The sequence below is a fragment of the Bos javanicus genome, chromosome 17 (genome assembly GCF_032452875.1).
Source record: "Bos javanicus breed banteng chromosome 17, ARS-OSU_banteng_1.0, whole genome shotgun sequence".
Lineage (NCBI taxonomy): Eukaryota > Metazoa > Chordata > Mammalia > Artiodactyla > Bovidae > Bos > Bos javanicus.
This window is the reverse complement of record NC_083884.1, coordinates 5,450,166-5,466,663: the sequence shown is the minus strand read 5'-3', so window position 1 is coordinate 5,466,663 and position 16,498 is coordinate 5,450,166. Positions and strand designations below refer to the sequence as shown.

At 39.3% G+C, this 16,498-nt stretch overlaps 1 protein-coding gene across 8 annotated transcripts; it reads right to left on the bottom strand.

The window, feature by feature from the left end:
- Nucleotides 1–2,880: 2,880 nt before the first annotated feature.
- TIGD4 (tigger transposable element derived 4) lies at nucleotides 2,881–16,433 on the bottom strand. 8 transcript variants are annotated; one of them, XM_061383963.1, is made up of 5 exons: nucleotides 16,103–16,356; nucleotides 15,559–15,801; nucleotides 8,631–8,721; nucleotides 6,557–8,467; nucleotides 2,881–3,317 (listed from the first exon to the last, which is right to left on the bottom strand). In XM_061383963.1, the coding sequence occupies exons 4-5, from the start codon at nucleotides 7,932–7,934 to the stop codon at nucleotides 3,301–3,303; spliced, it is 1,395 nt and encodes a 464-aa protein (XP_061239947.1). In that variant the 5' UTR covers nucleotides 7,935–8,467; nucleotides 8,631–8,721; nucleotides 15,559–15,801; nucleotides 16,103–16,356; the 3' UTR covers nucleotides 2,881–3,300. The 8 variants fall into 8 exon arrangements, with proteins under 8 accessions (XP_061239947.1, XP_061239943.1, XP_061239939.1 ...); XM_061383959.1 differs by lacking the exons at nucleotides 2,881–3,317; nucleotides 8,631–8,721 and adding an exon at nucleotides 8,770–8,854 and having other exon boundaries at nucleotides 4,393–8,342; XM_061383955.1 differs by lacking the exon at nucleotides 2,881–3,317 and having other exon boundaries at nucleotides 4,393–8,467.
- Between the last annotated feature and the right edge of the window lie 65 nt (nucleotides 16,434–16,498).

The following is a 16,498-nucleotide window of genomic DNA, read 5'->3' as shown; positions in this document are numbered from 1 at the left end:
ATTTGATGACTCAGAAAAAAATAAGTAAAAGTGGAATGAAATAGGGCTCTTATTCTTTTGATTTTTCTCCCTGACACACTGGCCAAGAGTTCTCCGATCAAGGAAGCTGATTTCTTTGGACTTGTATTGGGCTAATGCCCAAAGACGAACATGTATTATAATTCATAATACGTTAAACCAGTAAGTCTAGTTTTTCACCAATTCAATATTATGTATAGTTTCTGTTTTACTTGGCAAGGAATTTCCTAGCCTTGTGGTGACAGTAAGATGTTCAACAAGGAGAATAAGAAGATTTTAGTTCCAGAATTTGAAATTTAGAACAACTTGAATTTAGAAAATATTCAGTTCATGCAAGCAAATTCGCAAATACACACAGTAAAAGAAATTTCTTAAAGTTTAGATGTTGATATTTCATCAATGTAAACATATATTTAATCAATTCTCTTTAAAACATTCAGATAGTTTTCAGTCTTTTGCTTTGTTATAGGATTGCAATCTGCTATCTGCATTCTGAAACATGTAAAGCTCTGAAAACCTTTTTGTAGCCTTGTGGTGGTAAAAGCTGACTGACATGGACTTATTTGGCAATAAAAACTATGAAGCTGCTATTTATAATCTTTACATATCTGACTTCAAGTGAATATGTTTCATTACAAAATTATTAATGTTAGGTTGTGGGATGCTACCCTAGTATTCCCAGGGGTGTTATATAATATGAAGTATATGCATATAGTCTCTTTTTCAAACCTGAGAAGTTCTGAAACATATATGCCTCCGAGGTTTTGGATGTGGGACTATGGCCTGCTCTGCACGTGTGCTCAGTCAGCTATGTCCAGCTCTTCGTGAACCCAGGGACAGTAGCCCACGAAGCTCTGCTGTCCATGGCACTTTCCAGGCAAGAATACTGGAGCGGGTTGCCATTCCCTTCTGCAGGAGATCTTCCTGACCCAAGGACTGACCAAGTCTCCTGCATCTCCTGCAATGGCAGGCGAATTCTTTACTGTTGAGCCACCTGGGAATCCCATGGCCCTATGTACACACTACAACAAATATTCTTGTTATCTCTGTTTTGTTTTTATCATGTACAACATATTTCTAAGTCAGGTTTTCTATGTTTAAATCTTCATTTTGTTATTTATTAGCTGTTGTTGTTCAGTCACTAAGTTGTGTATAACTCTTTTGCGACCCCATGGACTGTAGCCTACCAGGCTCCTTAGTCCATGGGATTTCCTGTATCTATACTTAAATTTTCTCATTGGTAAAATGGGAATGATAATAATTGGAATCATTCTGAGGATTGAGTGAGGTAACATGTGAAACACTTAGAATAGTTTGGTAATTAGTAAGCATTTAATACAAGCCAGCTATAATTATAGTAACAGTGTATCAATTTTTATTTCTGACAGCAGTGCATCCATTTTTCTATCCTGTCTCTATTTAGTATTATCATTCTTCATAATCTTTCTAACATGCTAAACCTCCCCCACAAAGCTATCCCATTTTGCTTGTATTTCTTTGATTTCTAGTGTTGTTGAAAATATATTCATACTCAAGTGTTTTCTTGAGTGTCATATTTTTTTAGAAGATCTTCTCTATTAAAAGATTTACCTTTTTTGTCCCTAGTGTTTACAAGTTTCTTTCCTTTCTCTCTTTTTTTTCTGTGTCCTTTCTTTTTCCTTTCCTCTCATCCTTCCTTTCTTCCTTTTTTGCTTTTCTTCCTTCTAAGTTTTTACTCCTTCTAGGATTCATTTTGAATATGACTTTAAAAATTCCTTTTCTCTTAGCCAATTGCCTCAATATCAGTTACTGAATAATCCATCTTTTTCACCACTGAATAAAAACCATTTTTATCATATGCAAATTCTTTGTTTTTTTCTAGACATCATATATCATTCTTTTGATTGACCTATTAATTCTCTTGCCAACATCATATTGCTTAAACTTCTGGTATAGGTCAAATACTACTTATTTTTATTTTTCCAGATACAAATCAGAATTATTTTTTCAAGATTTTCAAACAATATTTTGCAAAACTTTCAACAAACCTGCAAGGGGATTTTGTTTGACATTAACTTGGAGGAAATATTGAATATTTCCTCAATATTGAAATGTGCCTGAGTCTTCCCATTTGTTCAAGGACATGAAATATGTCCCCATTTCTTCTTAAAGTTTCATAAGCTTTAAAGTCTTTGCTAATAGCTACTGCTAATTAATCAGTTCTGAAATATGCACGTCCTTTTAGTTTAGAGCAAATTGAAAACGAGGCTGATTAATATGTGAAAAGTTAACCCTTGAACAGTGTCGGGGTTAGGGGCACTGACCCTCCAGGATATTGAGAACACGTGTATAACTTTACAGTGTGCCTCTGTATACATGCGTTCAACCAGTGGAGGACCAGTGTAGTACTGTAGTACATGTTTAGCAAAAGGAATCCACATCCAAGTGGACCCTTGCCATTCAAACTTGTGTTTTTCAAGGGTCAACTGTACTTTCATCAGTACGGGGTAGTTGGATGACTCAGAATTCATATGTTAAAGCCCTAACTCTCCAGTGTGATGGTACTTGGAGATGGGGTTTTGAGAACATAATCGGGGTTATATGAGGTCATGAAGATGGGCCCTTCACAATGGGACAGTGCTCTTACAAGAAGAGGCATCAGAGTGCTAGCACTTTCTCTCTCTCCCTGTACTGACGAAGCAGAGGTCACATGAGCATCCGGAAGACCGTGACTGTCTGCAGCCCAAGGCAGAATTCCTCACCATAAACTGACCAGCTGGCACCCTGATTTCAAGACTTCTGGCCTCTAGAACTGTGAGAAAATAAATTTATGTTGTTTAAGCCACCCGGTCAATGGTATTTGGTTATGGCAGCCCAAGAAGATTACAATAATAGTGTGTTTATTAGTCTTTCCCCAGACTCTGGGTTACCCTCAGATACACAGTGCAATTCAATCAGCTAATGACAGGCTACTTAGAAAGCTACTTTGCAATGAGTACTTATTTTATTGAATTGCTTTCCATGACGATCAATTTTTTTAAAAAAATGAAGCTTTCTAAGTCACCTTATTCCCTCATTCAAAACAGAAATGATTTTTTATGTCTACAGTTAAATGGCATATTTCTAGAAATGTTGACTGTCCTATTTTACTGCACAGAAGAAATTTCAATGAGAAAATTCTCATTGGCGTTTAGTGAGCACAACATCAATACTTGGGCATATCTGGGAGTAGTGACCTGGAAGCGCCTTTCAGTCATTCGCTATAATTGTGGAACACTTCGAGTTTGCTGAAAGCATTCACATTCAAATTTTTCTTTCATCTGCAAAATAAATTCAAATGAAGTGTCAGTCTCATTTTATGAATGAAAGAAACTGAGATTCAGAGAAAGGAAATGTCTTTTGCAAGACAGCACAGGACTATGACTAGATTTAAATATCCGGTGACTGAAATGTTTTCTGAGAACTTAAATTGTACGCATACTGTGGCCCCTTTCTCTCAAGAGATCTCCTCCCAGCCTGCACTTAGCCTGGAAAACCTTTAGTGCTGACAAAGATGCAACCCACCACTGGACTCTGAACCTCTGAGCAGACGCGTGGTGCTGTTTTCCCTGAGGGCAAACTTCTGTCTGCCAGTTTCTACGGAGCCCCTGCTGGAAGAGAGACTGAAAAGGCTTCTTTTAAAATCTGAGGCATTTGTGTTGCAAGCTCTCCTCTGACTCTTCCTCTCCTACTTTACTTCCCCTTCCAATTATTCTGCTTTGTATAAGTTAAAAAGGAGGTTTAACATTTGATCTTAGATCCAAATAAGAAGCCAGGCAGGTACCATAAAACCCAGCAGGCCTTGATTTACTCGTTGTCCTCTTTTATCCTAAACCAAGCCCCTCACTGATGGAGTGAAAGTGTCCCAAATTCAACATAAGATTTGTTGCTTGATGAAGTAGAAACAGGCAAAAACATTGTTGAAACAACAGGAATTAGTAAGGAAGAATAATGTCACGTTCAATTGAAAAACTAATGAATTGTAAATCAAGTTCTTCTTTGAAAAGACAAGTGACATTTAGTCCCAACTCTGTACTGACCGTGTATGTGTGTGTGTGTGTGTGTGTGTGAGAGTCACTCAGTCGCGTCCAACTCTTTGCGACCGTGTATAGAGAAGATAGATCAGGAGTGAGGCAGACAGTAGTGACTGTCTTAGGGAAAGTGACTTTTTCGTTTTGTTCTGAAAATGATCTAAATCTATATGTCTTGTAAACTACACGGAATTGTGTACACCGTCGACAGTTTAAAGTTTATCTTTGATTTGAATCTCGGGCACCTTTTTCTAAGTCTTCATAGGAGCCTTGCCTTATTTTATCACCTTGAGATTTATTATGCCCAGAAGTAAAAAATGGATGATGTCATATAGAGGAAATGAGTAGGTTCTTTCAACACTTAGGGAATATTAAAGTTGTTTTTAAATATTTTCACTAGAACTCCAAGGAACTTCTGTGTTAAAATGGTACAGAGTACCAGATCAGAAAGTCCTGGTATTTCATTAGCAACAGTGTTCTTAGGAGAGAGGTCTGAATACAGCTAACAGCAAAGACTCAGGTTAGTCTCTGAAATACTTTTGATCTCAGAACCCTAAGTTCAAGAGGAAAAAAACCCATAGAATTTTCTTTTATAGAGTACAGAAAAGAAGTATGTATTGTGGTATATAGTTAGCAGAACACAGGACTAGGTGATGGGGAACTACTGCATTTTAGTTTTCGTCCTGAGATTTTAACCAGATCACTGTTCCAGGTTTTAATTTCCTCATCTGTAAAAATGGAGATAATAATTCTTATGTCATCTGGAATGATTAAATAAAATATTTGATATCCAAATGGTATGAAGTGGAGAAAAAGAAAAAAGTTATTGAGGGCTCAGTATTTACCGGGTACTTTAGTTACAAGTGGAGCTCTTAAGAGAGATCAAGGTCCATGATTTAGGTCCATGATTCCATCACATTAAAATTTTAAACCAAGTCATTAATAAAAATGCTTTTAATTAAATATAAACAATCTATATTTTACTCTAAAAGAAACTTTAATATGAATACATTTTTCAGGCTTAACAACTACTAAATCTCAATGCAAAGTAAATCAACAGTGGAAAATAAAAATACTTTCTATAAATAGTCACTTCCAAATGTGTCTTCTGTTGGCAGACTAATAATTCAGAATAAAAATCATTGGTATAATGTTTTATACTTTTTCAAAATACTTTTCAAAGGGGACACTAAATTAGATCTAATAACTTAAATGTATTTAAAATTTAACAACAAAAAAGTCAGACACATTGTTATATTTTTCTACTGGTTAAAGACTATTTTATGGAATATAAATAATTTCATACAATATTTTAAAACATTCTGAATACAAAACTTCCTCAAACAAAAAGTTAATCCAAAATGCTACCCACTGAATTTGAAAAAAAAAAAATCAAAATACCCTGAAAGAACAATCAGTTTGTCCTGAAAACAAAATTCAGTAAAATAAAAAAAGTCCAATGTTATAAATTGTTTCAGCTCTTAAAATCAGAGAACTAAGAATTACATATTTTCTTTTTTAGTAACTGCATATGTTTCTTCACATTTTTAAAGAGTAATCTTATTAAAATATAAAAAGAGTTTAATACATATTTTAATAATGCACTTTTCTGTTAACACACACACATATACATACAAATATTTAGGAAGAATCCATATTATCTTCTGGATATAGATGATTTAAGGAAACGTGATAAGGTCATAAGTCTTTCGTTTGACCATATACAGAAATAATTTTAAAGTTAGATGCATATTTTTAATCATCTGGGTTTATAATTGGGTCAGTTTTTTTCATAATTTTTATTAGGATGATTAGCTAGTCATGAGAAAAATAATTTAAAATTAGCACTTGATATTTCAGAGTCTAGTTAGTGTATGTTTATAAAAATAAATATCTAACCAATAGATACATGTTTGGTTCTTAGACGAGGTAGAAAAATTAAAATATCTTACAATGTGATCTGAACTTGAAAAAAATAGAAAATAGCAATCACCAATTCAACCTGTGTGAATCAAACAGTTGGAGAGTTCTTTTTGTTTTTGACATATATACCATATATTTCAAATATAAGGCCTGTGAAATTTATTTTCTACTCCCCAAAATCTTACTAAATTGAAATTCATTTTTTTCATTTACTTACTCATCATTTAATCTACCTAGGGAACTTTACTCTGCAGACAGACCAAAGACATCTGCAATTAAACCAAAAATTATTAGTTAGGCATTTTTTTAGGTTTAAGAGGTATTTTCCCTTTACATACCTTAAATATTAATAATAAAATACATTATAAAAAGCTCTATTATCTTCAGATGTTGTACAATAAATAATTACTTAGATGATAAAGAGTTAATAAAAATTTCAAGGTCTGCTAAAGCATTATGAAGCTCATCATTTATATCTTGACTTCTAAGAAAAGTTTTCAGAGTATCTAAAGCAGTTATTGCCTCATTTTTTGATGGTAAAGGGAGTTCACTTTCCAGAGATCCACCATCCTCCTCCTCGTCAGAAGTATAAAATCCAGTTTCATCTGATTCACTTTCTTTGGGGCATACAGCATCACCGCTGGGTGCTGCCTCACAAGTCTCTAAGTCATCATCCAGGGCAGCATACTCTTCTACAGATAAGCCTTCGGGAAATTCCACTCCTGCCGCCTGGGCGTCGGCAACCAAATCAAGGCCAGTGTCTGTCTCTGCACTTGCCTCCTCGCTTTCTCCCCTTTGAGATTTGAACCCTGCCTCTTCATAGCTCTTAACAATAGTCTCTGGGGTGACAGCCCTCCAACAGAGATGCAATATATCAACTGCATCTAGAAGGGAAAAGGTAAATTCTTTGCTGCCTTCAACAGAGCTCAGAAATTTCTTAATAAGACAATGTCGATATTTGATTTTAAGGCTTCTAATAACACCTTGTTTCATAGCTATAAATTTGGAAGATAAACATGATGGAAAGAACGCTAATTCAATGGACTTCAGGTTTTTTACCTCTGGGTGTGCAGGAGAAGATTCAACAAAAATCACCACTCTTCTTTGCTGAGCTTGAAATCTCTCATCCAGCTTCTGCATCCACTGTTCAAATACTTCTGCAGTCATCCATGCCATTTTGTTAGCTTCATAACACACAGGCAATGACTGTATACCTTTGAAGCAACGTGGATTTCTGTTTTTCCCAATAAGAAGCAGAGGAAGCTTCTCTGAGCCATCCATGTTTGTCCCGACCACCAGGGTTATTCTGTCTTTGCATAACTTGCCAATTGAACAGGTTTCTCCTTTAAATGCAAAGGTATTTGTAGGCAACATTCGATAAAGCAGCCCAGTCTCTTTTACATTAAAAACATTTTTAGGATGATAATCATTTAAATAATAAGGAAGTATGTTTTGGTGCCAGACAGCTGAAGGGTCTGCTGATACACCTGTGGCTTCTACAGGTTGAGCTCTGAATACTAGACCATACCTGGATTTAAAACGATCCAGCCACCCATTGCTGCACTTAAAATCATTATGTCCCAGTTTCTGGGCAAAATCATTAGCTTTTAGCCGCAACATTGGGCCATTAACTGGCACATTCAGACACTGAGCGATTCGGTACCACCTCATTAGTGCCTCTTCCAGGTCTGTGTAAAAAGCCGTTCTCAGTCTTTTTCTCTTTGGATCAAATCTCAGTGATTCAAAGGCTTCCAGAACCTTGTCTTTATTCTTCATAATAGAAGACAATGAATTTTTCTTTATTCCATATTCAGCTGCAATCTCTGCTTTTTTCTTACCGCTTTCTACTGCATTTATGATGTCGATCTTTTCTTCAATGGATAGACTTTTCTTTTTCTTCACAGTTACGGGCAGAGTTGAGGCATCCACAGGGGCTTCCGCCATCTCACCCTGAGCTTATGTAGAGATGTCGTCTCTCTCTGGGTCTGTTTCTTTAGAAAAATTTATTTTCCAGTATGATACAAATTGCTTTCTAAGCCACTACATATATTAAAAGTTGGTCAGTGTCTAATAGTCTTATTTCTGTGGAAACAGATGAATAAATGCATTTCTTCAAAGGATCTGAATAAGAAAAATATTATCTGCAGCTAGAATATTTTAGAAGAGAAACCTCCTCCCCAGGACCTTGTGCAGTTCAGTTTATTCGGAGTTCCAGAAGTCAAGCTAAAATAGAAATCTCATTATGTCAAACCTGTCCAGTCCTGCTGATGTATTTTTGGAACTTCAATCCTTTAAGATGATCCATTTTATCCATGCGCACATTCAGCCTCCTCTTAATTCTCCACAGAAGGCCTCAGAGATAAGAAGAAAAGCATTCAGAAATTTCATGCAAAACATCAGCCGCTAATTTCCAAGTCTCTTTAGGGTAGAGTAGAAAATGGTAGAACCCTTCTAAGACTTGACAATATCCTCTGTCACTTGAAACATTAAAAAAAAAAAAAAGAGGAATTTTAGCGATGATATGTCAATTGAATATCAAAAAAAATTTATACTATTTAGTTATGCTTTTAATAATCATGAAAAGAATGGGAACATGTTTCTAAAAATACAGTAACTGAAGCTTCCAGAAGAAATGCTTACCTCCCAAATGGTGTCCCTGTGAAAAGCTCTCGAGCTCTGCTCTGACCCCTTGAGTTCTCACTTGCCTTTGAATGCTTCGTAATATATACTTCTGGAATAAATCAGACAAATTTAATCTGTTTTAAAAATGTGAGCTTACCAAAATTAAAGAACTAAAAATGATGCTGGGTAGATCTTTGGTGGCTGTTTTTCCCATGAAGTCACAGGCTGCCCCTCTGGCTTCTCTAAAAGAAAAACATAGACAGTGGTCACAAGGTCCAACTTTTAATAGAACATGGGAGACAGTGTCTCCTTTACAGGAGTCTGGTAGAATGCTTCGCTAAAAATCCAATCAAGTGATTCCATTACAAATTTTAAAAACGGAAATCTTATTCTGGTTGCTTAAAAATCTAGTAACTTTTTATCACTTTGACACATTGGCCGAATGCACGGAGGCCAGAAAATACTTGACAAAACGCATGGGAATAAACAAAGTACTGGGGAGATACAATGTGGAAAAAAACAAAAGAAGGAGAGAGATCATGGTCTCGACCTCTCAGGACCTCTACTTCTTTATCTGTAAAATAAAGGGCTTATCACAGCGGGAGGAGATGGGCCTTGGTGCCAGACAAACCTGAATTGACAAGTGACTGGCATTTAGCACTTAAGGTGATCCTGGGTAGTTCACTTAAGCCTTTGAAGCCTTGGCTCTCTTTTTTTGTAAAATAAAGGTGACTACAGCATGTACCTCGTGGAGTAATGGCACATTCAGTGAGATTCAGTGAGAGCGTGTTAAGCGCTTAGCACGGCATTTAGCACCTTACAAAGTACTCAATAAATATCTGATGACCTCATCATCATTTTGTGGCTCAGCCGGTAAAGAATCTGCTTGCAGTGCTGGAGACCTGGGTTTGATCCCTGGGTTGGGAAGATCCACTAGAGAAGGAATAGGCTGCCCACCCCAATATTCTGGCCTGGAGAATTCCATGGACTGTATAATCCATGGGGTTGCAAAGAGTCGGACATGACTGAGCAACTTTCCCTTTCCCTTTCATCATCATTATCTTCCCTTTAATGTGCCCTTCCACTGTGTCAATCTATAAAATTCTGAGATTTCGTGAAATCCTACTTCAAATGATAGCAAGAATCCCACCTTAAACATACACTGAAAGCAGAACTCTTCTTAAGCCAAATAGTGCAGTGAGAATGCTCACCCTACATAAGCTGGTCCCAGCCTTCCCAGGTGGCATCTCCCCCACTAGAATCCACAGGCTTTGGGCCTCCTACAGGCCCAGGAAACACGCTAATCTGATGAAGGGGGTGGGGGGTTTGGCGGTGAGGGTTACTTCCTTCCACGTGAGAGGGTAGACACTCCATTCCTCTAGTTTTTCTCTCTGACCTTGGAGGTTTCAAGATAACACATGCATTTTTTTTTTGCACAAAACTTTATCAAAATTCCTCTGCCTTTGTTGGCCAAAACAAAGAAGTAATTTTTATTATAGGAAATAAAACCAGTAAACGAATCTTTTTTGTTGTTGCAAAAATGATCTTAATAATAATTATGAGAGCCTAGGGTGTTAATTTCCAAACTGCTTTACTTCCTGTATTCTAAACAACTCAGGAGGAAGGTAAAACGATTTCAAAGCTCAAACGGTTATAACATGGTTGAATGCAGTCCAGAATCCAGGCTTTCCAAGGTCAAGTCCACCATTCTTTTTACACATGGCATGGCTCCTCTAACAGTTACACATTCTATGCCTCCAGCACCAAGCTAAAGCTGCTGCTGCTAAGTCACTTCAGTCGTGTCCAACTCTGTGTGACTCCATAGACGGTAGCCCATCAGGCTCCACCGTCCCTGGGATTCTCCAGGCAAGAACACTGGAGCAGGTTGCCATTTCCTTCTCCAATGCATGAAAGTGAAAAGTGAAAGTGAAGTTGCTCAGTCGTGTCCGATTCTTAGCGACCCCATGGACTGCAGCCTACCAGGGTTCTCCGTCCATGGGATTTTCCAGGCAAGAGTACTGGAGTGGGGTGCCATTGCCTTCTCCGACATACATTGCTAGGATGTACATAAGTTGGTACAAAGCTTGCTGAGGGCAAATTAGCAATATAACATGAAAACTTAAAAAATGTGCAGCAAGTCCATACCTACCATTTTATTCCATCTCCCTCAAAATTATAGATATAAAAATAATCTATCTTACAAATATATTCATTTTCTTTTGCTGTGTAACAAATTAACAGACATTTAGGTGGGCTGCCATCTATGGGGTCGCAGAGTCGGACACGACTGAAGTGACTTAGCAGCAGCAGCAGTAGCTTAAAACAATATCCATTTATTATCTCATGTAACTAGCCAGAAGTCCAGGTGGGCTTAACTGAGTCCTCTGCTTAGTGTCTTAGAGGGCTGAAATCAAGATGCCAGTCAGGCTGGGCTCTATCCAGAAGCTGGGGGAGAATTTGCTCCCAAGTTCATTCAGGTTATCTGTGGGCTTCCCTGATAGCTCAGTTGGTAAAGAATCCACCTGCAATGCAGGAGACCCTAGTTTGGTTCCTGGGTGGGGAAGATCCGCTGGAGAAGGGATAGGCTACCCACTCCAGTATTCTTGGGCTTCTCTTGTGGCTCAGCTGGTAAAGAACTTAGACTTCTGTGGTTGTAGGACTGATGCTGCTGCTAAGTCACTTTAGTCGTGTCTGACTGTGTGACCCCATAGACGGCAGCCCACCAGGCTCCCCCGTCCCTGGGATTCTCCAGGCAAGAACACTGGAATGGGTTGCCATCTTCTTCTCCAATGCATGAAAGTGAAAAGTGAAAGTGAAGTCGTTCAGTCGTGTCCAACCCACAGCGACCCCATGGACTGCGGCCTTCCAGGCTCCTCCATCCATGGGATTTTCCAGGCAAGAGTACTGGAGTGGGGTGCCATCGCCTTCTCCGTGTAGGACTGAGGTCCCTGGTTTTTTGTTGACTGTGAGCAGAGATTACCCTTAGCTCTTGGAGGCCTCTCTCAGGTACTGACCTGGGGTCCTCTTTATTTCAGCAACAGAGAACCTTTCTCACGTCAAATCTCTCTCAAGCTTCAAATCTCTCTAATTTCCTCTGCTGCCATCAGCTAGAGAAAACTATGCTTTTAAAAGGTTTATATAACCCAGTTAAACTTGAAGGCTTTCGGACTGCAAAGGAAACCATAAACAAAATGAAAAGACAGCTTACTTGTGAATGATGTGACCAAGAAGGGAATATCCAAACTATATAAATAGCCCATACAACTCAATACCAAAAACCAAACAACTCAATTAAAAATAGGCAGAAGATCTGATAAGACATTTTTCCAAAAAAGATACACAGATGGCCAACAGGCACATGAAATGATGCTCAACATCATAATCCTCAGGAAAATGCAAATCAAAACCACAGTAGGATATCACCTCATACCTGTCAGAAAGGCTATCATCAAAAACAATAACAAACATTGGCAACAATGCAGAGAAAAGGAAACCTTTGTACACTGTTGGCAGAAATGTAAATTGATGCAACAATATGGAAAATAGTATGGAGGTTCTTCAAAAAACTGGAAACAAACTACCATAGGATCCAGCAATTCAGTGCTGTGCGTATATATATATATGTGAAGAAAACAAAAACATTAATTTGAAAAGATACACACACCCCACTGTTAATAACAGCATCACTTACAACAGCCAGGATATGGAAGCAACCTAAGTGTCTATCAACAGGTGAATGGATAAAGATGTATATTATGTATAAATACATAATAGAATATTGCTCAGCCACAAAAAAGAATGAAACTTTGCCATTTGCAAAAATGTGGATGGAGCTGGGGGTATTATGCTTTGTGAAATAAGTCAGGGAAAGACAAACACTTTGTTAACACGTTCACGTAGAATCTAAAACAAAGGAATGTATATAACGAAACAGAGACAGACTCACAGAGAAGGAACTAGTGATCACCAGTGAGCAGAGGGAAAGGAGGAGGGCAACGTAGCTGTATGGGAGTAAGAGATACAAACTACTACACATAGAATAAATAAGTAACAAGGATATATTGCATAGCACAGGAAAATGTAGCTATTATTTTGTAATAAATTTAAATGGAGTATAATCTGTAGAAATATTGAATCACGATTTTGTACATTTGAGACTAATATAATATTGCAAATCAATGATACTTCAGTAAAATAAATAAAATATAAGATTCATTTAGTCAGTTTAGGACTAGCCAGATTAACTTCGTTTTGAGTAACTCAAAGTCAGTGAGTAGTTACTTCAGTTACATCTGCAAAATTCCTCTTGCGTATAATATAATCATAGAATGACAGCCTGTCCTGTTCGCAGAGGAAGGAATTATACAAGGTGAAAGTCATTGGAATTCGTCTTAGAATTATACCACACAAGACTGTTTCCTACTTGGTTGTTTTATAATTATAGAGAAAACTTAAAGTAATCCAGATCTGTAGCAAAAAGGATTAGATAAATAACTTATGAATATCTATATGTTAAAATACTATTGAGCCCCTGAAGGAGAATGTTTAATGATATGAGGGAAATTTCATAATATATCAATATTAAGTGGGAAAAGCAAAATACAGAATTGCATGCCAACAAATACAACCTATACTGAAAGTTCCTTGAGGGCAGAGGCTCACGGCTGTTCCTACAGTGCTTGGCGCCCGGCTAACTGTAGGTTCCCAATAACAATTTGTTAAATAAATGAAGAAAATAATTTGCATAAGATATTGACCAAAATGTTGATGTTAACTGTAGACAATGGAATTATAAGTTTTTTCCTTTGTAGTTAAAACAATTTCTACTTTATGTTCTACCCATTCTACTTTTCATGGGCTTATTTAAATATTGCATTAAGTGTTCTTGCCTGGATAATCCCAGGGACGGGGGAGCCTGGTGGGCTGCCGTCTATGGGGTCGCACAGAGTCGGACACGACTGAAGTGACTTAGGAGGAGGAGGAGGAGGAGAATCAGTACCCTTTAATAAAGAGTTTACTTTCAGAGAATAACACTGAAATATATATAATGATAAATAACAATATCCTTTAACCCACTGCCTGCTTTTCTTCCTAGTCAATAAATAAAAAACAGGCTGCTACAGTTCCCCCATAAGCCAAGCGAATAAATGGTACCTGATTTTTCTAAAGCTGAATAATAGCCAATAGCAGTGCAAAGGTTAGTGATTAGATAAGCTCCCTGTCAAGCATATATGGCAGGCAGCTATTCCCTTCTTGTTATACTTCTCCAAACACAATGCCAATTAAAAGGAAAATAGTAATCTTCTATTTTTCCCAAGGAAAATGGGCAGGAAGAATTCCCCAAGCTGTAGGCAATTAGGGAGTGAGAAAGCAAGGGGGTGGGGGGAGGGATCAAGGGAAAGGGTGAGGGAAGGAAGCATAGAGTGAGAGAGAGTCTCCATCTAAGCAGGACTCGGTTTAAAACAGTCTTTTGAGTCAGCATGAAAAAATTTCCCCAAACCCAAGAATAAAAGCTACTACTTCCTTTTTTTCCCAAAGAAAGTGCATAGACTGTCACTGTTTTCCGTCACCAGCTGAAGTAATTTCCAGTGTATCCTTCAGGCCTTCCTACTTTCTAATTTCCCTGCAGGTAGCAAAAATCATAGGAGGATGAATCCTGTCTATAGCCTTGCACAGCATAACACTATGCATTAATATAAGGACTAACTGTGCACACTAGCAGAATCACACTGGACCAGAGAGCACCTAAAATGATTCACAGCACCCTCACCAAGTAGAAGTTAGCATCAGTTCCAACCACATCTGAATTTCTATCAAAACCAGCAGCTGCCAAGAAAACGATCCAGCTAAGGACAAATAACTAAACCAAGTGTCTACCTTTTTAATATCAGAAATACTTCTGAGCTTAATGGTCTAACAGATACCTTTAGTTAAATGTCTCCAAACTCAAGAGACAGCTGGCAGGAATCCTTACAGCCCCAGCCAGCCCAAACAGTTAAGTACACATCTTTCTGGTACCACTGAGCACTGTCACCCACCTCTTCCTAGTCATCCTTCTGAAACTCTAATCCTTGTACTGGCTACTAAGTTCCATTCTGTTCCTACATAATAAAAGCAGTAATTATTCTAGATGGCAATGGCACCCCACTCCAGTACTCTTGCCTGGAGAGTCCCATGAACCGAGGAGTCTGGTGGGCTGCAGTCCATGGGGTCGCTAAGAGTCGGACAGGACTGAGCGACTTCACTTTCACTTCTCACTTTCATGCATTGGACAGGGAAATGGCAACCCACTCCAGTGTTCTTGCCTGGAGAATCCCAGGGGCGGGGGAGCCTGGTGGGCTGCTGTTTATGGGGTCGCACAGAGTCGGACACGACTGAAGCGACTTAGCAGCAGCAGCAGAAGCATTCTAGATGGGGATCCTTCTCTTATAATTGAGAAGACTAACAGGAATGCTTCGAACCACAAAATCCACAGTAAACTGTAGAACTAGAGCTAATATATATTCATCCATTTCCCCTGGAGGCGGGCACGACAACTCACTCCAGTATTCTTGAATGGAGAATCCCCATGGAGCAGGAACCTGCCGGGCTACAGTCCGTGGGATAGTAAAGGGTCAGACACAACTGAAGCGATTCAACATGCAACCACAGATTTACGTTTTGGAATTTCATTACGGTTTTTGTCAGAGAAGGTGTCCTGGAAATCTCAGACAATAAATATTGGTATTTACTTTTGAAACATTTGTGGTGCATTTACTCTTCACAGATATGGGATAGGTATTTGTACAGGGATGTATGGTTCACTATGCTGAAACTCCCTACAAATCCAAAGAGGCAGAATTCTGCCTTCGGGCACTTAGCCATTAAAAATGTCTTGTCAGCTAATTTGACAAGGCAGGTGAGAAGTCTGGTCTAGAGGGGTAGATTCCACGGAGTGCGCTGTTACCTTTGTCATTTCTGCAAGTGACAGGGCTGTCAAAAGCAGTCTAGAACCTGGAAGGGAGACTAGCGCGGCTGGATCACCGGTACGTCCTGTATGCAAATGAGCTTCAAGGGTCTAGCACCACGGCTGAGCCGTACTGTGCGGGGACAGGCAGAATAGCCGAAGTGCAGGTTGGGGCCTTCACTTAGGAAACTATAACGGGATCCAAGAGGACTGTTGGGAGGTCTCTGTAGACAGGGCAGTGATCTATTAAGTAATGGGGCAAGCAAAGAAAGCAGAAATCGGTCATCTGAGTAAAGAGAAGCAGGAGAGAAAAGTATCACGGATCCACTCTCTGCCAGCAAGCAGAGCAGAAAGTGATCACAAAGACAGCAAATCATAACTCAGGGATGCCGAACAAGGGTGTCTAGTCTGGTCGTCCAGAAGTGGGTGGGTGTGAGTGGACAGCGTGGGGCACTGGGGAAGGAGAGTGAAGCACCCGCATCCCGTCTGCTCCCTAAACCCCGCATTCCCTCCACCCTCTCAAAGCCCGCGGGTTTGGAATAACCTTCTGCGTGCTCTCCGGCAGTTGAGAAAGAAGCTTTGGCTCTCCTGAGATTGCGAGGCGCCCTCCCGCCACCGGCTCACCATCTGTTGGGGGAAAGCCTAACGCGTGAGGCTGAGGTGTGTGACTGAGAAAGTTATGCTAAGGGCTCCTGGACCTCCGACCACTCAAGACCAGGCCCGCGCGCCCTGGGGCAAGCTCGGGCAGGTGCATCTGGACCCAGGCTCACACCCCTCTAGGACTGGCCGCAGCCAGAAAATTACCCGGGCAACGGCGCCGGCTGAGTCCCGGATGTGGTTGCTAGGGCCGCAGTGGGCGGGGCGGGGCCCGCCCCCTGGAGAGGGGACCTCGCGGGAGGTGTGCTGGCACCATCGAGACGTGGCTGGGCTGGCCAGATTG